The sequence below is a fragment of the Triturus cristatus genome, chromosome 1_2, assembly GCF_964204655.1.
Source record: "Triturus cristatus chromosome 1_2, aTriCri1.1, whole genome shotgun sequence".
Taxonomy (NCBI): domain Eukaryota; kingdom Metazoa; phylum Chordata; class Amphibia; order Caudata; family Salamandridae; genus Triturus; species Triturus cristatus.
Window position 1 is genome coordinate 177010571 of NC_140580.1, and position 23013 is coordinate 177033583.

At 44.7% G+C, this 23013-nt stretch overlaps 1 protein-coding gene across 5 annotated transcripts in view; it reads left to right on the plus strand.

Moving 5' to 3' along the window:
* XPNPEP1 (X-prolyl aminopeptidase 1) overlaps window positions 1–23013 on the plus strand; it is a 384359-nt gene that overhangs the window by 150436 nt on the left and 210910 nt on the right. For all 5 annotated transcript variants that reach the window (XR_014961064.1, XM_085603445.1, XM_085603448.1 and 2 more), the window contains 2 exons: window positions 1266–1347; window positions 2509–2719. Coding sequence is in view for 4 of the 5 variants with exons in the window: in XM_085603445.1 (XP_085459571.1) it covers window positions 1266–1347; window positions 2509–2719 (293 nt within the window). In the remaining variant the exon portion in view is untranslated. The remainder of the gene's footprint in view (window positions 1–1265; window positions 1348–2508; window positions 2720–23013) is intronic.

Sequence of the window (23013 nt, forward strand, 5' to 3'; positions counted from 1 at the left end):
TAATTTTTTTATCCTTGCCTTGTTATTCCCGCAGATGTAATTTTTGTTCCTTGTGAGCTCTTATACCACATATCCGGTGGTTTCCTCACTTCACACAGAAGGCCCCTCAAAATTGAACGTATCACACAGTCTATGCCCTGAAGAAGGAACTATGTATATGTTGTATTGTTCCGAAACGCGTGTCGGAGTTTTGTCTTTTTGTATGTGGTTTTGACTTGGTGTATAACTATATTATTTTATTACTGTATTGTCAATGCGTTGGAATTTCTCTTGTTTTGTGATATTTGATTGTATGTATTGCATGTATATTCTTTCTTCATATTTTTGCATTATTCACAGTGGGCCTATGTTTGCTGAATGTCTATATTTGGGCTCACTGCCTTGACCAGGCTGGGAGTGCGGGAACTCGTAATTTACTAATGGCACCGCCAGCGTATTACTGCCTCCCACCGCTGCAACACTCCCGGGGAACGGCGGTTCCCCGGCGGTTGCAGCAAGGCTGCGACGGTCTGACCGTCAAACTAAAAATAGAGCAGGCGAACCGCTGGTGCGGCGGAAGCCACCCGGCACCGCGGATTTGGCGGACCGCCAAACTCGTAATCACCCCTTTATCATTAATGGAACTCAATATGGGGGTCCCTAGACCACAGGTTAAGAACCACTGCATCAAACTGTTTATATGGTTAAACCTGCTTAAATTGTTTTTGTTCTTTCTGTTCTCGTGTATGCAGTATTTACTTCCCCTAATGTACAGCACTCTGACTCGTTGGGTCTTGTTTGCGCAGTTTAAAACTACCCAAGCCCTGCGACCCCCACCTGTCTCACTGCCTGCTTCTCCCCAGCACATTTTTCAAAGGATGCCATGAATTCCAAAATGTTGTGAGGAGATGGGTCTGTGGATTAGATTATCTGAGAAGAAGTTCTAAATAACGAAACAAAGCATTCTGAATCATGAGAAGTGCATAAACATTTCCGTACCTGTTAAATGTTTCAATAGGCTAGCTTTTGGCGCCATCGTGTGATGGAATAGATGTACTGCAAGTGAACGATGTAACTTGACAGTTATTCGACCCCGTTCATTTGGACAAATAAATGACCTTTCTTTCATTCTGAGTTATGACTACCACAGTCCCCATTCCCTTTATGTTTCTGTAATATAGTTCTTTTCCCTTTCATGCAACTACTCTTTAATTCACTCCAATTTCCATATTCTGCTTTATTACTTTGAAAACTCAACAAGGCTTTTTGTGTTTTTTTTTATCTAGGGCTGTTCAACCTCCGCGGCTCCGACATAGAGTACAACCCCTTGTTTTTTGCCTATTCTATCATAGGAACCGACACAATCAGGTATATAATTTTCTTACACTATATAATGTCTACCCTAGAAAAAAATGCAAGTGGTTATCGTAGATGCTTTTCTCGTATCTCAGTAAACGTTGCTGGCATGTAGGTTCAGAACAAGGAGTTGAGAATCGAGCTTGGCGCACCGTGAGGTTTAGACAAATCACTTTTATGCCCCTCATTAATTGTGTTGTGGATTGAGTGACATTGGAAAACGTTTATTTCTTGCACGAAGCGTGGCGTAGTAGAACACTTTTATAAGGTGTATGTGTTTTTTTCTGCGTGCACTGTAATGCTTGTTGGCAAAAGCCAGAGCGCAGCGCTGGTAAGCATGAGAAAGGCCCGCGCTGTTACTCGTGCACGAGAAATTGCTCCTTACCAGCTTGAGGCTTTTTCTTCCTCAAGGATGAGCCCTTTTTGATATTTTGGAAACACGGGGGCTAGTGGGAAAGGAGAAGAATGCGGATTCGTAGGAGTACTAAGAGAGAAAACACTGGATTTTCTAAAATAACTATTTTTGACGACTTTTAAAGCAGAGCGCTAGAGTGTGTGTGCGATTTTGTTGTGTATGTAAATATTCTTGCTGAAATCCTAGTGACATCGCACAACACCCAACTATTTATCAGAAAATATATTTATTAGGGGGATGTAACACCCCCCTCCCCCACAGCTACGCCTTTGCTGGTTCCAAAGAATTCCAACTCTCTGAAGTTCTTGGTGAAGTAGCCTGTGTCATGCCTAGTGTAATTATAAATGCTGCAGCCTCTGAGGTTGCTTAGGGCATGGTGCTTAGCATAATCTACTGTGAGACAACGTGACGTATGTGAAGCTTGAGTTACTATTGTTGCTGGGAGGATAATTTACAAATTTTAGCACAGACCTTTTCACTTTTTAGCTGTGAGTTTCTCTAATGTTAAGGGCAGAGGTTTATTCATCTCTCTAGATTGCTATCAAATGTCCCTCAGACCAAGTTATTTCCAGTTGAGTTCGCTTCTGTCACCACCTATGCAAACCTGTCACAGGGAAGGTATCTCAAAAGTCTCATAGGAACAATTCATCAGGGTGTGAGTAGAAGCCTTAAATAAAGGCGGATGTTTCTCTTCTAGATGCAGCTTTAGATGCATGTTATGCTTTGTTAACAGAAATATATTTCAATACTTCTTCCAGGCTGTTTATCCATGGTGATCGCATGAATGACTCTGCAGTTAGACAGCATCTGCTCCTTGACTCGCCGCCAGCTGCTGAGTTCAAGATCCAGGTGGAGCCCTACGAGTCTGTTCTGCAGGTTCTGCAAGCCATCTGCTCCAACCTGGCAGCAAAGGAAAAAGTGTGGATCAGTGACAAAGCCAGCTACGCATTAACTGAGGCCATCCCCAAGGTTGGTATGATTTTGTTTATTTGATTAAAAAAAAAAAATGCTGGAGCTGTTGCAAGTGTTATGCCATTTCTTTATTTTATTAATATTTGTTGTATGATGGGTATTTTTTCTATCACATTACTAGTTACAAAGAGCAGGGGAGTGAAGTGTGAATATAATTCCACACCCCCCAGATGGGCTTGCATGTATGTAAGGAAAGGAATTTGTTTGCATGGTCATCCCTCTATTTGTGAACTGATGCTGCTGGTTTTTCAACTCTAAGTGCACCGGCCCCTGCTGACTAGGCCCCAGTGCATGTGCTCTGACTCTTAAAGTGAACTGTGTAATTGGCTAATACCCGATTCGAATATTTAACTTCCCTCTAAGCAGTGCCGTATTTGAGCCAGTGGTTGCTAGTGTTCGGCACCAGCACTTAATTGTCAGCACTGGCGTTTGTGACAGCCTGCCACAAGGTGGCAATGTCTGGCTAATTTGACCAGCCGCCCAAGCCATTCTTATAGCTTTGGGGGCCTGAAATAGTCCGAATTGTTTCACTTGTAGGAATGTGAATGTTAGTAGTTATGTTGATACTATCATTGCAGCATGGCACGGGCAATGTGAGGTGCAAGTGGCAGTAACCTCATGACGAAAGCCCTGGCACTTATATTTTTTTTACAAAGTAAGCACTTCCCAGAAGTCCTTTATATGGTACCACGTGTACCCAGTACTAGTAAGTTAAACGTCACCAGTGGACTGGCGCACTGATTAAGTCCCAACGGCAGTGGCAAAGTGAAAACATGGCTCTAGGTTTTTCATTGCAGCCTAGTTGGGCAGCTTTTAGGTTGCCAACCGGACATGATGAAATAAATCATTTTGTATGTCAAAACCTTCCTTTTTAATATTTATCAGTCACCCCAAGCGAAGGCCTACAAGGCTCAGTGATAAATGTTTTAAAAGGACATGTTGAATTTAAACATTACATGTCCTGACAGTGAAAACTGAAAATTGTTGTCTTCACTGTAGTAAGGCCAGTAGTCCCATTGGCTAACATGGGGTGTCACCTTTCACTAGCCTTCGCGCTATATGAGAACTTCCATTTGGGACCACCATATATAGTGATTCAAGGTATCAAATTAATTGGTGCGTTAAATTTGACTAATGGTGGGAGTCTGATTTAAAGTAACTTTTAATGCAAAGGTGAATTTAGAAAGTCCCCACTTTTTTGCCCCCAGGTTCTAGTAGCCGTTCTGATTAACTACTGCAGTTTTCACCCGAGACAGCCTGCTGCCCTTCTGCCAAGAGCTGTGAAGTGCTCACTGTGGATTGCTTAGTGCCAACCTCATAGGAATTGATGTAAACATGATTATGGTTGCCCCATGGAAATTATAGCCTCCATTGGCTAGTGGGTTCTCCTGTCCCAAAAACTAAAAATTGTCTAAACGTGGCTCAATGATTAGAGCGACAGACCCGATGCAGAGATCTAGCCCGGGACCAGGGTTCAATTCCCCGCCTCGGCGGGTCTTGGGCTCAAAAATTCCACGGACCTGATAATTCTCGCCTCGGTGCCTATTCCAATCATGGAGTCCCACTCTGCAACTCTGGGCAATAGCTTGCTTAATCTCCACAATGGCCACCACAACGCTAAGGATACCTGGCCTCCACCTTGGGGGTGCCCAGGAGTGGACGCCTCACAGGGAAAGCCAGGATGGGTTCCACAGCAGTATTCGTACAAGCACCTTGAGACCCTTGCGGGTGAGTAGTGCGCTATACAAGTATCAAATTTACATTTACAAATTTACATCCCTGGCTTCCAGCCTCAGAACACCTCAAGATTCGGAAATTACAGTAGGTTTGCACCTGATGAACCTGTGAACCTCCTAAAGAAAAGCTCCATGAGGAAGACCACGCCTGCTGCTCCTAGATAGGACTTCTAAAAGAGAAGGGCTTCTCCTCCTGTTGAGCCCATGGAGAGAGAACCCAAGAGCTGGACCTTCTCCAACTGGTGCTACGATCCAGTGAGTGTACTGCAATGGTTAGTTGGCTATTCCTCTGTTATGTTTCAGGGACACAGACGTAAGAAGCCCTGCACCTGCAAAGTATCCAGCTGGCCAGGTTGCCCAGGACTTGCTCTTGACTCAGTTGGTGAACTGGAAAGATCAAGTCTTAGCCCCCAGGAGGTACCTCTCAGGTCATGGACCAGTGACTAGTTCTAGAGTGAACTCTTTCTCACCACAAAACTGCAACATATTGCGAACATTCTTCAAACACCTCGTCCAAGACTCATAGACTACAGCTTGTTACTGGTTCGTTGATAGCCTTGAACATCGTTGAGAACCAAGGTGTCCCTGGAGCCCTGTACTTCGCAGATCTGTCGAGTCACAAGGTGGACTTCGTTGACCTCCCCATGGAGGAGAAAAAGAACCCGAAACATTTTAAAGTGTGAAAGTAGAATCTTGATCTGGATGACCCCAGTGCCCACATCAATCTCCGACCTACATCATAGTCCGCCTGAAACTTTGAGTTTACTCCAGACTTTCGTATTCGAGGTTCATAGACTGCTGCTAAGAGTGAAAAGCAGGGATTTACTAACTTTTTAAAACCTTTCCAAACTTTTTGGAGCAAAAGGCAGTAACTTATGGAAACCTTACAAGAAAGGTAAATGGTTCCCATCATCAGATTTTTGTTGTTTTGGTGTGTATTTGAAGATAAAAATACATCTGTCTTTATAACTTAGAGTGAGGATTTTATTGTGTTGTGTCCCTTATTTATTGACTGTTTAGTTACTGGCAAATTCTTTACAATTGTTTTCCTTTGAGCTAAGCCTGACTGTTCTGTGCCACAGCTACCCAGGAGTGAGCTTTGGTTTGATTTAAAGAAACCTGACTGGACCTGCCACAGATAAGTGACATTATTACTTAGTGAGGCCTCACAACCACCCTAAGTAATAATCCACTTTTCTCACAATATACATTTAGTGTATGTTTATATATAAATAAGTATTTTCCCTTAAATGTCTGCTTGTTTCTAGCATATGTTTCAAGGAACATCTCCCATTGGAGTGTTACTGCAGCACTACAGAACTTTCCTTGGGCACCAGGCTGTGCCATAAGCAGCTGCACTCCTGAAATTTGTGAAAATATATTTTTCTGAATGCCTTTCAAGCCATCGCCTGCAAATGTGTTATTTCTATAAAGTGCTTTGTTGTTCATATACCTCTTTATGATGGGTTAGTGATGGTGATTCGGACAGCACAACTCAAGTGTTGAGCACAGTTAAGATCATGTTTTTTTGTAATAGATGCTACTTCTCGCAAATCTCTCACCTTTGAATGTACTCCAGACTCCAGCTTGGATCCAGAAACTTTTTTCCTAACAATTGCTCTTCAGTGGTGCTAGGTGACACCTTTGCTGCTGTTGGTGTTGTCACTGATCCATGTAAGACACCACCTCCTATTTTCATTTCATTCTTTTTTCCATGCTCTTCAGACGCACGTACAGAATTTGCTCCATTATCTTTTTAAGTTTTCGAAAATGTTTTCCTGACATGTACCACAGCCTCTTGTCAATGTCCTAGGTATTCATTGAGGATATGTCGCCACTGCAGATTTTCAGGCTTCAAGCGGTAGGCATTTTAAAAGGCAGATATTTTTTTCAGACCACTAAAGCACCTGCATGTTGTGAATTAAAACTTTCCTGAGGTGTGACAAGTCTGCACTGATGGACACAAAAACATTTAGAAAGAGGCAGGCCCAGTAAGTTGTTTTTGGCTAAGGTCGCTGTGGAGTGGCCTCATGTTCAAGTTCTCCATTAAAAAATTGTCCATCCTCAAAGTTCCTCTCTTCTTAGTTGCAGAAGATTTATTAGATTGGATGAAGGCCACAATAGATCAGGTTGCTCCAGTGAGAGCTAAGGTCTGTACCAGAACCAAAGCGTCCGCTCCCTGGTTCTCAGACAAACTTAAAGACTTAAACAGCAGTGTCGGAGGTAAGAATATAAATGGAGGGCAAATCTTGCTTTGGAAGATAAAGAAAAGCATACAAGTTTGTTGCTCATTTACAAATGTGCCATCGGCGTTGCCAAATCTTCCTTCTATGTTAGTAAAATTAGATCAGCAAGTGAACTCTAATTAAATCGTCAAGGTGGTAAAAGAGCTTTCTACTCTGCCCGATCAATGTTTATGGAAAGCTCACAAAGTTGCTGTCTATTGTAGAGATAAGATCCTGAAGATTTATTCAGATTTCAACACTAATGAAGATAGGCATGCCCCCTCTCTTGAATCTGCTGACGTGAATCCCTCCACATTTTAGTCTGTTTCTACCTATCTCGTCTCTGCAAGTTCAACACTATCTCTTGAAAATGAAATCTGGTTCTCATGACTTTCCTTGCGCACCCAAAAGTTTGCAACTCACTCCAGATCAGATTGTGACTTTTTTGGTCAAAGACTTCAACCAGATATCAATAACTGGAGTTTCTGTCTCAGGAAGGAAGCTATAGCCATTACTTTGCAAATGAAACGAAATGGAAACCCAAAGGACCTTAAACCCCCCCCCCCCCTCCCCTCCCCATATCACTAATGCACTCACTGGCTAAGATGCTAGAAAAAAGTATATTAACCAAGAGTTGGTTAAGTTTATTACTTCCCAGGACCATTTGGATTAGTCTCAGAATGGGTTCAAAAGTGGTAACAGTACAGAGCCATTGCTCGTTGTCGCTGCAGATTCCACTCTCTGCCAGGTAGACGAGGGGTTGTCGTCATCTTTGTAATTCTGGACATGTTAGCAGCATTTGACATTATATCACCTTCCAGCCTGGTCCGAAGACCCTATCGGGTGGAAATAAGGACCACTGCTTTGCATGGAGCTTGGCTTGGTGCGCTGCACGATGGCCCCACTGTAGTGCAGCTCTGCCGGCCACCGACATCATCCTTTAATTATCCTGCTCCTCTTAGTGACATCTGAGCCACTTTTCATATGGTGGCATGCCTCTGCACACAGTGCGATTATTTGGGGTAGTTTTCTTGTTTACGGGACCCCTGCTGCTCCCGCGGAGCAACCTCCATCACACAGGCCCGGAGGAAACATGGCTGCCGCGTGAGACCCGGCTGCTGCGACTGGGGCGCCACAATTTTCCCGAACTGATCCAGTGCCCTCGCTGATCGCCACATCGCTTCCAGTAGCTGGAGTTACTACTACTGGTGAGGGCTCGCTGAAATCCCCCCTACCGGAGTGCATGCCTGTGTGATACAGATGCCCGACAGCCCTGCAGTGGGTAAGGTGCACGCGGAGCTAGAGTCTGCTTGCGGCACCCTTCCGCGTATCGGACAGCCAACAGGATTCACCCGACTGCCCGGCTTGGGGCCCGGACTGCACGCGGCCTCTGCTCGTGGGGCGTTGCTGGTGCCGGACCGTCGCACCATGAAGAGACCTCATTGCTGGCCAGATGTAGAGCCTGGTGCGCAGCCGTGCGGACCTGGGTGCATTGCGGGATCGGGGCCTGATTTCTTCTGCCCAATCGAAGTTGCCGCTTCTGGGGGGCTGCCCCCCTGCCTCGAGCAGTTCGCACTGGAACTGCTTCTGCGGGGGGACCAAATAGGGTGCTTGGATCAAGCGGAGCCGGTCACGATCACAGTGAGCCTGCCACATAGCTCCTGGGCCTAGTGGACTGACTTCTGCTCTTGCTCGCTCTTGCCTTTTCCTTGAAGGCCTACCGTGCAGTGCCCCCGCTTGTGTTGAGCGCTGGGGGCCTCTTACGGAGCATCGGAATTACTGTGCTTGCGCTGCGGTACCTGGGCCTCACCTTGAATTTCTTCGCTATTCAAAGCTGCTTTGGCATCGCCGGCATGGAGTGAGGTGGCGGGCTTTTGGGGTCTCGCGGCGCCCATCTGCGAACATAGCAGGTAGGAACCCTACTGCGCCTGCACACCACGTTCTCTCCTTCGCTGTGCGCTAGACTGGTACTGCGGGGATTGTACTGTGTATCGTGCTTTGGTGCTATTTGATAGTGGACAGTGATCCTTTGCTTTGGCTAGGTGGGGTGAACTTTTTTGTGCTTGTATCTATCACATGGCATAATGGATTGCCCTGGACACGCCTGATAACCTGCGCGGAGGGTACTTGCAGCTGGATGGACCAGTATTTTTAGGTGCGGGAGTGTTGTGGGTGATTACTTGAAAATCGGACATTGGTGCTCTCACATCCCTGCTAACATGGGAAAACCGGATAAAATCCACTGCGCCTTAATTTTGAATTGCGCGGGTCGGGGAAACCATCGCACACTGCTGTCTCCGACTCGGAGCTGGACTCCGCCCCTGCGCCCCGACTGATTTGGAAAAGACCCTGACCGCCATCCAGGCCAGCTTGCAGTCCATAGATGGTAAGATTGAGGCCCTCAATGGCCGCATGGACCACATGTCAGCTAAACTGAACAAGCAGACAGGCTTGGAGAGGCGGAGCAACGCATCTCTAATGCCGAGGATGGGCTGTAGCAGGTCACTGCCAAAACCACCGACATCGAAAATTCTGGCAGTCATTCAGGCTAAAAACGAGGACCTTGAGGCGCGCTCACGGCGCAATAACGTGCGCATTTTGGGTCTGCCAGAATCCACAAATGTAGGCCAACCGGAAACATATGTGGAGAATATGCTTCGTGCCATTTGCGGTGCCGAAAATCTTGCTGATCTGCTAATTGTCGAATGAGCTCATCGATCCCTGGCGGCTCGCCTGGCTCCGGGCACCCCACCTAGGCCAATTATTGCACGTTTACTAAATTTTAGGGATCGAGATGCAGTCCTTCGCATTACCTGTCAGAAAGGCTCCATCACCTATCAAGGGAATACCTTCTCTTTGTACCCTGATTTTACGGCCAATGTTCAATCTGAACGGAAGGAATTTCAGACTGTGAAAAAACTGCTGCTTAATGAAAGTATCCCATATGCCATGCTGTATCCAGCTCGTCTTCGGATTGGCACCGATGACATGGCTAAGATTTTTACCAGCTCTAAGCTGGCCATGGAGTTTGCAAAATCCCTCCGCCGCAAAAAACAGGCTCCCCCAAATTTATTTCTGATGGTTGTTGTGGGAGCCCTGACACTGCTGGGGACACTGATGTAACACTGTCGGTTCACTGAGACTCAGTCGCTCATTGTTATGCTTGACGCACGTTGTGGGCTGTAACTGTGATTAAGCATTATCGTATGTCCGCTGACATGGTGCTCATTTATATATATTACAGTTTTATTTGCATTGTGTATCAGGACATAACCGCTTTCCTTTACAGTTAAGGGATGCCTGCTCAGAGGAGAACAAATTCATTGATTGCTGTTGTTCTGATTGCGAGTCATAGTTAATGTGTGTTTTGGCTTCTGCCACTATAAATTTCCTTCTTACTAGGATGGATGTTTACTCACAGGAGTCCAAGATTACGTTAGGCGGCCACCCTCCTGACTCATCTGGGAGTTGGATGTGCCTCTGTGTCCCCCAATGGGTGTACCCCATACTGTGTTTTACAGTTACTTCTATATGTTGGGGAAGGTTGGGATTTTGGGCTATGACTTTGGCATATTGGGACTGCTAAAGTGGGTGGGGGTGTGGGGACTCTGTTTTTTATGTGGGGTTGTTCAATTTGATTGTACCATCATACTGTTTAAAATGTCAACATATTACTGCACCTGTTTATACCTTGCTTTGCAACTTGTTTGTGCTTGGATTTCTCGCATTTGGTCATGGGCGATAAATACACATGCCTATCCTGGAATATCCGCGGGTTAAACACTCCCAAATAGATTCGCCAAATGTTTGCCTATTTAGATAGGCATGGGGTTCAGTTGGCTCTCCTACAGGAGACGCACTTGACTAAGTCGACTGAGGCTAAGATAGCGCTTAAATGGGCGGGATCTAAACTATCCTCGTCGTATTTCTCTTAAGTAAAAAAAAAAAAATTACCCCCCTGGCGTAAAAGAGGCATACCATTTACACCAATCACAACCCATACTGACGATGAAGGGCGTTGGGCTATGGGACATGGTAAGCTGGGAGTATCAATGGTCACGATTTGTTAATGTATATGGCCCTGTCGTGGATGAGCCACAGGTATTTATACAAATGCTCAACATATTGCGTACTTGGCCGGATGCAGCCATCTTGTGGGGTGGAGATTTAAACACACATTTGGACTCTAGTATGGACAAATCTAATCCACTGGGCGTGCGCACTGTTAGAGTCACCCAATGCATACGAGACACCATGGTGGAGTTATGTTTGGTATTAAACAAATCCCCAGCACACGTCCAACAATAATTTACATAAAAATATATAAACGCACATTTTTCAGCATAAAATATCTTCAAGACATATGTAGGTTTTCTCTTGTTATTTATTCTTGTATGTCTTCGGATTGGAAGACTTCTCCGGACAAATACAGCCGACACGTGTTTTGTCGCCTAGGGACAATTACCCGTGACTTTTTCAAGGCTGTAACATACAAAACAAACCAATGTATCTCCTTACAAACACAGGAGAGCAGAATTGCAATTGGTTAAGCTGAACAAATAATTCCAAAAGAGAGGCCAGCATGCACAAGATGCCAATCCTGGAGAGACACAAAATAATCAAAGGAGTATAATAAATGTAACAACCAAAGAGTAGAGAAGGAGACTCAGTGAAAGTGAGATTCGCAAGAAATGAGTGTGAACATCACGAATTAAGAGAGTGAATTTGCAATCTAACTTGAGAAACTGTCTAGGTGTTGTAAAAAGGGGGAAACGACACCCGTGAGGGGAAAAGGCAACCAGGTGTTTGAAAACAAACCCTGAACAGAGCAAACAGTGAGAGCTACACACTAAAACATGCTGTGTCTTTATAGGATATTCAGAGTGATCTTAATACAAGAGCACCCAATATGTCCCAAAGAGTCAACGACAGGTGATGGGGGTGTCTGATAAATACCTCTGTCCTTTTACGTATATAGTTGCTGAAACAAACAATATAACCGACAGTAAAATGATGAGTAATGGCAGGAGAGAAGTAGTAAATTAAAATTAAGAAGATCACAACCAAGATAAGGCTCAAACACCTACATAATTCGTGGTTGTAATTCCGTCCCACAAGGGATTCTAAATATTCCAAACCAAGGGTAATGGTAAGAAGGTCCAAAATAGCCAGTCGTAATTCAAGTAAAATCTAGGACAAAGGATATCAGGTTCAAGATAACGAACCAAGTCACAGTCACATCCTAAATCCTAACAATGGGCTAAATAGACATAAGCCCCTAGCGTAAAGTGAAGTGAAAAGGATGAGAAAAAAAAAAAACTTGCTCCGGTATGCTCGTACATAAACTTATCACAGACGATGGCAGTCATAACGTCCGTAAAATCCCTACACACATTATGCAGGTCCAAAAAATGTGAAAAGGCCCCAAAAGTCTAAAATATGCAAAGCGTGTATTAAATTAGGGAAGAGACCGAGAATACAGTCCGCTTCCTGGATGGTAATAACTTGTCAAAGTGTATGTCACCCACCGGTGAAACTAATAACAGCATGGTATGCGAACTTATTGGATCCGTTACACTTCAATTTTGATGCATGCCCCACTATTTCACTGATAGCTGTGCATTGGCGAATGGAATAGACATTTTCTACCCTACTTTACTCTTTACACACACAAGATGGCTGCCAGCTTTCTCTTTCACCAGGTAGTCATTCTTCTAATCATGGGATCCGGCAATTTTGCCGTGACTTCTTAGAGAGAGGCGGGTAGTCTACTATAATCGCCGGTGAGTCAGCATTACCTGTTTCGTACTCGTACACATACTGATGCCATCTGAGATCCGTTACTCTGGATTCTCGTCACTCAGGTAAGCGAGACCACGGATTGTTGCTCGTTGGTAATATTTCAAGATGGGATTTTTCCGTCATTCTCTAACGTTAGTTTGGACCTGGGCACGGTTTTTCAATACTGTTAGCAAGTTCTTTGCTGGTTGTCGTAGTAGCTTTGAACAGTTTAGGCTGTCCACATGACATGGATCTTTATTTTTACCCCTTCCCTTGGTCGGTCCACTCTAAGGTAGGTCATCTCGTTCTCATCTAAGAGTCCCTGTCCGTGCCATTGTTTCAATTGTCTGTTGATATGATGTGTGAATTTCCATATGGGGTTAGAGGGAAGGGGTTCATAACAGTTCGTGTCCTGCAGTTGGGATAAGATGTCGTTATCATAATCTATACTGTGCATGATCACAATATTTACTCCCTTATCTGCTTCGCGTATAGTTAATTCATTGTCACTAGTGAGGTCTAAGAGGGCATTTCGTTCCCCAGATGATAGGTTGTCCCTTTTAGTCTTGAAAGGAGTCTTCAGCTTTGAACAGTTTGGGCTGTCCACATTACATGGATCTTTATTTTTACCCCTTCCCTCGGTTCGCATACCATGTTATTAGTTTCACCGGTGGGTGACTTATACGCTTTGACAAGTCATTACCATCCAGGAAGCGGACTGTATTCTCGGTCTCTTCCCTAATTTAATACACGCTTTGCATATTTTAGACTTTTGGAGCCTTTTCAAATTTTTTGGACCTGCATAGTGTGTGTAGGGGTTTTACGGACGTTATGACTGCCATTGTCTGTGATAAGTTTAAGTACAAGCATACCGGAGCACGATTTTTTTTTTTTTCTCGTCCTTTTCACTTCAGTTTACGCTGGGGGCTTACGTCTATTTAGCCCATTGTTAGGATTTAGGATGTGACTGTGTCTTGGTTCGTTATCTTGAACCTGATATCCTTTGTCCTAGATTTTACTTGAATTACGACTGGCTATTTTGGACCTTCTTACCATTACCTTTGTTTGGAATATTTAGAATCCCTCGTGGGACGAAATTACAACCACGAATTATGAAGGTCTTTGAGCCTTATCTTGGTTGTGATCTTCTTAATTTTAATTTACTACTTCTCTCCTTCCATTACTCATCATTTTACTGTCGGTTATATTGTTTGTTTCAGCAACTATATACGTTAAAGGACAGGAGTATTTATCAGACACCCCCATCACCTGTTGTTGACTCTTTGGGACATATTGGGTGCTCTCTTGTATTTAGATCACTCTGAATGTCCTATGAAGACACTCTGCATGTTTTAGTGTGTAGCTCTCACTGTTTGCTCTGTTCAGGGTTTGTTTTCAAACACCTGGTTGCCTTTACCCCTCACGGGTGTCGTTTCCCCCTTTTTACAACACCTAGACTGTTTCTCAAGTTAGGTTGCAAATTCACTCTCTTAATTCGTGATGTTCACACTCATTTCTTGCGGATCTCACTTTCACTGAGTCTCCTTCTCTACTCTTTGGTTATTACATTTATTATACTCCTGTGTCTCTCCGGGATTGGCATCTTGTGCATGCTGGCCTCTCTTTTAGAATTATTTGTTCAGTTTAACCAATTGTAATTCTGCTCTCCTGTGTTTGTAAGGAGATACATTGGTTTGTTTTGTATGTTACAGCCTTGAAAAAGTCGCGGGAAATTGTCCCTAGGCGACGAAACACGTGTCGGCTGTATTTGTCCGGAGAAGTCTTCCAGTCCGAAGACATACAAGAATAAATAACAAGAGAAAACCTACATATGTCTTGAGGATATTTCATGCTGAAAAATGTGCGTTTATGTATTTTTCTGTAAATTATTGTTGGACGTGTGCTGGGGATTTGTTTAATGTCTTGAATATATTTTGTGGACTCTGCTCACAAAGTATTTTGAGGAGTTTAGTGGTTCTCCCCACCTTACAAGCACCGTCACCGAGATATAGCTGTAGCATGGAAACTTATTAGTGTTATTCTCCTTAGTGGCGCTGCAATACCTACGATTCTAATACCACTGCTGCTAGCCTCATTTCAAATTATGTTTGGTAGATGCATGGCGCTTACAAAATGCTGAAGCAAGGGGGGGGTAGTACACATGCCACTCCAGCGCACAACAGCTGGTCCCGCCTGGATTACTGGTTAAGTGAGGGTGCAAATGAGTGGGTCACAGACACCGCACCTCTTCCAGGCACCTTATCTGATCACAACCCCGTGCGACTAGACCTTAACATCCCTACAAACGTGCATCGCCCCTTCCCTCGGCGCTTTCGTGCTGAAGCCTTACTAGATCCCACATATGCGGACACTGTTAGGAAGGCAATAACGCAATACTTCGAGTTAAATGTGGGCACGGTTGATAGTGCGCCCACTTTATGGGAAGCCTTTAAGGCTACCATTAGTGCAACAGCAGGCATACTACGTGACATCAGGGGCCAACTTTCCAAGACAGAGGCAGCATTGGGGGATTTGGAACAACAATACACGGCCACACCATCTGCCTCCACTCTCGCCTGCATACATGAGTTGGTAATGGAATATAACAAACGAGCGGAAACTGAAACGCACTATATATCGCCAGAGCAAATGGTGCAGGAGGCCGTCCAGGCAGACTGTTAGCTACTAGATTGAAATTTCGGCCCGAACATCACCCCATTACCAAGATAGTGGACGGTCATGGAGGGGAACATTTCACACCTCAAGAAATAGCAGATCAGTTCAAGGATTGTTATACAGATATATATACATAACGTGGGATCATGGATGATGATGCTTTGAACGATTACCTATCCAATATTGCCTGTGTCTGGTTATCGGACGGGCATCGCGAGTATCTTAGCCAACCCATTGACGATTCTGATATTAAAGCAGCGATACTCTCCCTCCCCAATAACAAAGCCCAAGGGCCGGATGGCCCCACAGCTGAGTTTTATAAAGTATATGCTGACCTTTTGATGCCTTATTTATTGGTGATGTATGCGGAGGCCCACGAGTCGGGCATACTGCCTCCTTCCCTTCAACAGGCCCTGATCACCACACCCCTCAAAAATGATAAGCCACCATCCCAGTGTGAGTCATACCGTCCTTTATCGTTAATTAATCTAGACGCTAAAATTCTGACTACCAAACTTCAACCCCTGATGTCCTGTTTAGTGTTACCGGATCAGTCCGGGTTTATACCGGAACGTTCCACCTCCCATAATCTGAGAACCATATTTACCATGTTCCATGTTTTAGATCCTGCTTTACCTGCTGCGGCCGTCATGCTGGATGCTGCCAAGGCATTGGACTTCATTGAATGGAGATATATGTTTAACGTTTTGAAACGAGTAGGGCTTCCGGGCGTCTTCTTGGGTTGGATGCCACATTTGTATATGGATCCGTCGGCGTGCGTTCGGGTGGGTGGGGCTCACTTCGAAGCTATTCCGAATAGAAAGAGGCACCCGTCAGGGTTGCCCTTTATCACCACTTCTTTTTGGCTTCATGTTCGAGCCATTGGTGTGCGTGATCCGACAGCGACATAGGGAATCAGCACTAAATTTCATGCATCGCCCTGTTGTCATATCTTTGTATGCGGACGATATGGTGCTCTTTATCCGTGAACCGCAAAGATATCTGTTCCCTGTCCTACTAGAATATATCCGTTTTGGCCTGTTCTCCGGCCTTACAATCAACTTGGACAAGTCGGTGATTATCCCCCTGACTGCGTGCACTGCCCCTCCTCAGGTGGAATATCCACTTGTCTGGTCAACTGAACCAGTGAAATACCTTGGAGTGCAGGTACATCGCAACCCAGAGATTGTTATAAGAAAGAATTATGGTCAGGCCTCCGCCACCCTTGGGAATCAAGTGGATAGATGTTTACCTCTCCCGCTATCCTTAGCAGACCTCATTGCTGTTATTAAAATGGTCATCTTGTCCCGCTTTTTATATCTTTTCTGCAATATCCCTATAAAGCTCTTAAAATATTTTTTTGCAACAGTGAGAACTCATTTACTTAGACTTATATGGGGAGGCAAACAGGCAAGAGTAGGTTAGAGCATCTTAACACTGGACTATGCGAGGGGGGGCTTCTGTGCACCAGACTTCTACATATACTACCTCTGTGCACAGGCGCAATATGCCTATTACTGGTATCGTCCTCATGCGTTTAGACCTCATGTTGCAGTGGAGGATGGTGACGCACATCCTATCCCCTTAGCTGGTATGAAAACACACACACGCAGAGGCACACCGTAATCGGAAATAAATACCTTCGACACTACAGTCGCGGCCTGGCACACCATTGGCAAACAAGCAGATAAACTCCCTTTATATGCTCCGGCCATGCCGTTGGCCTTCCTTGCGGCACTATCAGTGGCGCAGTAAGTTAGCCCAATGCGTTCACTTGGGGAGGCTGGCTTTGATCGCATGCAGGATCTTTATCCGGATGGGAACTTTATTACATCGGAAGAGCTCACATACATTACTAATCAAACCCTGCTCTTTCAATTCACATTCCACCGTATGAAACTTGCAGTTAAGAAACACTACACGACTTTTCCCGCTGAACTAACTCCCCTACACTCCCTACAGCTATTATTAGTAGGCCCCACTCCGCGTCAGCTGGTCACCAAACTATACAAAGCTGTGAGAGGCGAAGCAGTTAAAACTGCAGATAGAAGTTTAGATCGTTGGAATGCTAAATTGTCGATCCCACTGACACCGTCTGAATGGGAGCACATCTGTACACTGACCAGACAGCTCACCCCTAATGGTAATCTACGAATTATTCATTTTAAATATATTCATCAAATATATCACACACCTCTCAAACTTTACAAAATCGGTCTCCGAGATTCGAATAATTGTAAGCGTTGTGGCAACCCGGATGCTGCTTTCTGACATTTGGCGTGGAGCTGTAGGCTTGTATTACAGTATTGGGAGAAAGTGTTGTAATGTATACATGCTATGTCAGACATTTCTCTGCAGTGTACGCCTTTGATTTGCTTGCTTTATGTGCCTCAGATAAAGGGTACATTGGGGAAATTTGTGAGAATCGCTCTCTTATTTGCAAAAAGGCGAGTGGCGCTCACATGGGAGAGTACATTGGCGCCCCGCACTAAGAGCTGGATCAAAGACTTGGTGTATTGCAGGGAAAATCTTGAATTCTATGCAGAAGAACTGCCATTGTCTTCAAAGACCAAAGACATTTGGGAACCGCTGCAGTAATATCTACTATTGCAGGCCCAAAACGACTCCACACAGGACTGTTGAGAAATATTAATAGGCAATTGATGTTTTCTGCATGTCGTAAGTTTGGTATATACCGTTAGAGTGCAGGTGCAGATATAATGCGAGCTGTTCAATCACACTTGTGTTTTGTTATTTTTGGATTTCCTTTTTATTGTATTTCCTTGCATGGCAGCAATGATGTATGTTTATTTTGAAAACCCAATAAAAAGAATCAAAAAAAAAAAATAGACGACTGCCTTGGACCTTCTTTGTTCCTTCCTGACTGATCAGGTTCAAACAGTCAGTTGCAAACATTTTGAGCAGAGGCTTTCAAGCTCCTCTGTGGGGTTCCGCAGGGGTCCTCTCTCGGCCCCACTATTTTTAATTCGTATGTCACCCCCCTTGCTGAGTTGGTGCGCTTGTTCTGTTTTCAGGTGTTATCCTATGTGGTTGACACTCATATTATTGTTTACATATCGAACAATATGAATGACATCAGTGTTTGGATGAAGGACAACTGTTTACAGTTAAATGCTGAAAAAACTGAGATTCTGGTTTTCGGGGCACAGTATTCAGTGTGGTCCGAGCTTTGGTCACCGGAGACCTGTGGTCCTTTACCATCTCCGGTGTAAAAAATGTGGGGGTTATTTTCAATAACTCTCTTAATTTTGTATCTCTGGTCAGTGGGACTGCCAATCTTGAAGAAAACCTTCTCTTATTCCTCCTGAACTTCGAGTTGGAGTGTTCATCACCTCGATAACATCGCACTTAGACTATTGCAATGCTTTATATCTGAACATCAACAAGTCCTCGGTGAACAAACTGCAGGTCAATCAGAATATGGCAGGCTGCCTTGTTCTGAATGTGCCTAAACAACTCTTGGTGAAGAATGGCATTTTCTCCCTCCACAGGCTGCCAGTTAAAAAGTGGGTGATATATAAAACTCTTTGCATGCTCTACCTGGCGCTTCACCATCAAGGGCCTGCATTTTTCAGAAGAGTTTTCCATTGGTATACCCCTACAAGACTGCTCAGATCTTCCTCTCTCAGGAAGGTGACTGTTCCCAAATTCCGCAAAGCCAAAAGGAGTGGCTGCTCCTTCTCTGTGGCGGCGGCTAAATTGTGGAATACTTTAACTGTGCACATTGTTGCCTTGGAGTTTTTCTCTGTATTCTGAAAACAACTTAAAACCTGGCTCTATTCTCTTCCATGAGTCCAGTTTCTTGGTCTCCTTCTGTTGTTTCCATACAGGAACCTGCGCTTTGACACCTTCGGGTTTAGTGCACTTTAGACATCTCATTCCATTCGATTTCATTCCAAGGGCTTTGAAGCTGTCACTGGTATGTCTTATCTATAAATAGGCATTCAAAATTGTTAGTGTTTGTACATAACTGCTGGTAACACTGCCTGATGTACTCAGGTGATCACTGCTAGTAATCTTGCATATGGTGACCACTAATGTAATCTTGTCTGGTGTTGACACCATTACAACATGAATAATATTAGTAGCTCAGGATGTTTTTCATTGAACAAAAGTAGCTCTTGTTACAGGAATGGTTGGAGACCCCTGTGCTAGGCGAACCCTCTAATTTGGCCTGTCCCTGCACTCGCCAACCGTGTGTCGAGCATCCACATGTCCCTGACCCAGCAAATAGGACCCCTCCCTCAAACGTCCTGTCTGCATAGCTTTTAGTCATTCGCAGTGATCTCTGGGTACAAACCATACACTCTGGGCCAATGCCTAATACAGCTTCCAACCACGAGGTTCAGTACTTGTCATCATGCAACGGGTATTACTTTGTTTAAAAAAATAATAATCATTCTTTATTCTTTGAGTTTTCATTCGAAACATAAATCGCAAGAGAGGATTTACATAAACATAGTAATACCAAGTTGGACTGAAACATACAAAACACTTGCTACAAAAGGAAGGCATTCAAGAACAACCAGTCGGGCAAATACTGTTCAAGAAAGCAGATGGAACAAATGATAAACATTATGCAAATAAGACAGCTCAGTAAGTTCTGGGTGCTTTCACACTGGACGTGCAATTGACAGATGCAAAAATGAAATATTACAAAAAGAGAATCAAGGAGCGTTCTGACCTGTAAGACGAATAGAAGCACTGAGTGAGATATTCAGAAGTATGGCTCCATCCTCCATTTCATCAGGAGGATGTCCTCACTGGGTTTTGCCCCTGCGGATAATAAGTGATTCAGTAGGAAGGGGCAGGGTGTAGAAGAAATGAAGACAACCAAAAATCAAGGTGGTCAGCGGAGAAAAGGGCACCCACCATATGTCCTCAAAAAGTGAAGTTGGTCTTTTGTAGTCGATTAATGATCTGTTAATGGGATGCAGCAGCAGCCATGTCACACATCTAGTCCTTGTTTGTTGGTGGCAACAACGCTTCCAGCATGTCAAAATTGCCATCGTGTCCACCAAAATGCACTGTAGCTATCCAGCGTATGGTGTGTTGAGTGATCTCTGGGAGGTCTAGTATGCCGTGTAGGAAAATCCGCTACTGGACTAGTTGTAGATTCAAATGATTGGAGGCGTTCATGGTGCCTTTGTCCTAGTACATTTGGATTGAATTGGAGGGATACACGAGGTGCATGATGTCCCCTCAGAGATATGTACATCGCCAACAGAGTCCGGCATTAAGTTAGCCTTTCGCAGGGGACACAACATCTGTGTAGGAGCTGCAGTGTTGCAAATAGTCATAGTTTACAGATCCGGGGAGGGACTCTGACAGTGGTTGTAAAGCCTGTAGCACACTGTTACCTGACCTCAAGATGGAATTCTTCTGTCTGGGAAAGAAATGATTTTAAAAGCCACATTCTGTAGCAGTTGATCCAGTTGATCCATCTTGAGAATGCCTTTACTAGACCAGGTTTCTCAAAGTATCGGAACACCGCTTATTTGAAGGGCTTTGTTATTATAGATGGGAGCATTTCTGTGTAAGAGGACATGTCCATTAAGGTAATTATGCCTCAACTCCCAGGTCTGCACCATCATCCGCAGCTGTGGGTTTGTGGCACTCACCAAGGAAAACGTCTTTATATATTAAATTAGGGTTGGCATGTCCCAAAAGAAGTCTCTGTTCGATCCAGACACACTCAGATCTTTGTAAGTCGTTTGAGAAGAAATAGGCAAGGTGTGCCAGCTGATGAGCTTTATAAGATAAAGTCATAACTGGAAATTGAAGACCCCTATTCACTGAGAGAGTGACCACTCTGCTTGTGGGATTTTGATGAATTGTATCTTTGGTGGTGGAGATGTTTCAAAGGCGACTGGAATGCTAGTAGCAGTCGTCCATGAGGTGCAGAGGAGGAACTCCCAGCTGTGGCCAATACGGGGTCACAAACTGAGTCCAGGAACAGTTTCAAGATGGAAGGATCAGAATACTCACGGGTAATTCTGTTATGTATAATAAGCATGATAGCTGGGTCCAGAAGGCCATAGCATATGCCTTTGTTATTTAACTGTGGACAAAGTGCCAGGCACTGCTGTTGGAGAAGGGTAGTTTCAGGGAAATAGTCAGTCGCTACTGTGATTCTCTGGCCATTATGTAAGTAAGCGCCATGCCATTGAAAGCGTTGGAGATTGCTGTGTACTTAGACGAAGGTTACCTAGTGTGATTTATGGTTACGTTTTCAGCAGATGTGCTCTTTGGAACTCCAGAGGCTGGTCAAAAGAGGTGTTCAAGAAGGTCGGTAACCAGTCTGTAAATAATTGTTTGGTGTCAGGCCCTTATTCTTTCTTAGGCACACCAAAGAGACGATATTATCTCTGTGGTTATGATCTTCCAGGCCTGTCACCCCACTTTGCAAATTTCAAAGTTCGAGCCCAGGTCCGGGGCTGATCCATTCTTGCCTCCAAGTCCGATACCCTCGCGTCCATGAGTGCCAGTTGGGACTGGAAGGAGGTAAAATCGGAGTAAAGAATTGAGTTCTGTGGCAACTGTTGCTGATGACTGGACCACAGCTATCACAGACAAACACCTTGATGGATTTAAGCTCCACAAGGTTTGTGTACAGTGCATTTGACTACATAGTGGGAGGAGAGCAGTGTGTGGGTGGTGGGCAATGGCCAAATAATGCCTCTGAAAAAAATGCAGTAAGGGCAGCAAAATAAAAGGAAGAGCACAGCAGATTAGGTGGTAGCTGGTGGGTCTGGAAAACATGGTCCGCCCTGGAGTGAGCTGAAGTAGGGCTAATATGTGGGTGCCCAAAAGTGGGTCCAGCAGCAGGAACTTGGGTCTATTTGAATCTGCCCCGTAAGGTGTAAAATTGCATTCAGGTGGCATAGAGCATGAGGGATGTCTGTCCTAACACAAGATGGCATTTGGGACAAATAGGAGGCTCCCTCAGGGCGGTCCCGCAGCAAGTAATAGCAGTTGTGTGGGGGTGGGCAGACGGCTTGCCGGAGGCAGGCTTACTGCCGGGAGCTCCTGGTAGCCCCCCAGAGGCAGGCCTCGTGTTGTCACTGAAGAGCTGAAGGAGTGGTCGCACTGTAAAGCAGTGCCAGAAGCCCATCTGCAAGCAGCCCCAGATGTCGATAGCGCAGGCTCGGCGATAACAGCGGCAGGCTTCGTGGCATTCCTCAGGCAGCAAGAAAGGCCAAGAGCTGGAATTACTCACAGAAAGGTAGTCGGGGCACCCTGATTCAGCTGAGTTCCTGTCCAGCATAGTAGAGCTGACCTAGAAAGCCGCCATCTTGTATAGGGCTTCGGCACCAAACCCTCGGCATTAGTGCCCCAGCCCCCATTGCTGCTTCATTATTATTGCATCATGTGGGGCCATGAGTAGTGCACTGTGGGTAGTTAGGTTTGTGTAGCTCACCAAAACTTGCGTCATATACTGTAACACCATTCAACTTCTTTTAGGGAGCTTTCAGTTGTGTATGTAAAACATTATTTTCTCTTTTGTGTAAAGAAGCAGATTTTCTCCTTAGCTATTATCTGTTTATGTTTTTAATAACATACTTTGGCCCAATGCCACAATAGGAATTCATTTTGCAGAGTGTTTGGCAGTGCATGTCTCACCAGGCTCCCAGAATAGCCATGCTTAGCCATTATCCTTTTTCAGAGGGTCTTAGAATGGAACTTTGCCATTGATCAGTCCCTGCACCCAGTCCCCGTATGTGCAAAGTGTACTGATGATTGGTCTCAGCCATGCACAGCAAGCTCTTAACACAGGTATCGACCTGCGGCCATGCTCTGTTCAGAGTGTGGCCTTTTGTCATGTGTCCATCCAGTCACCTGACCTCTAGCT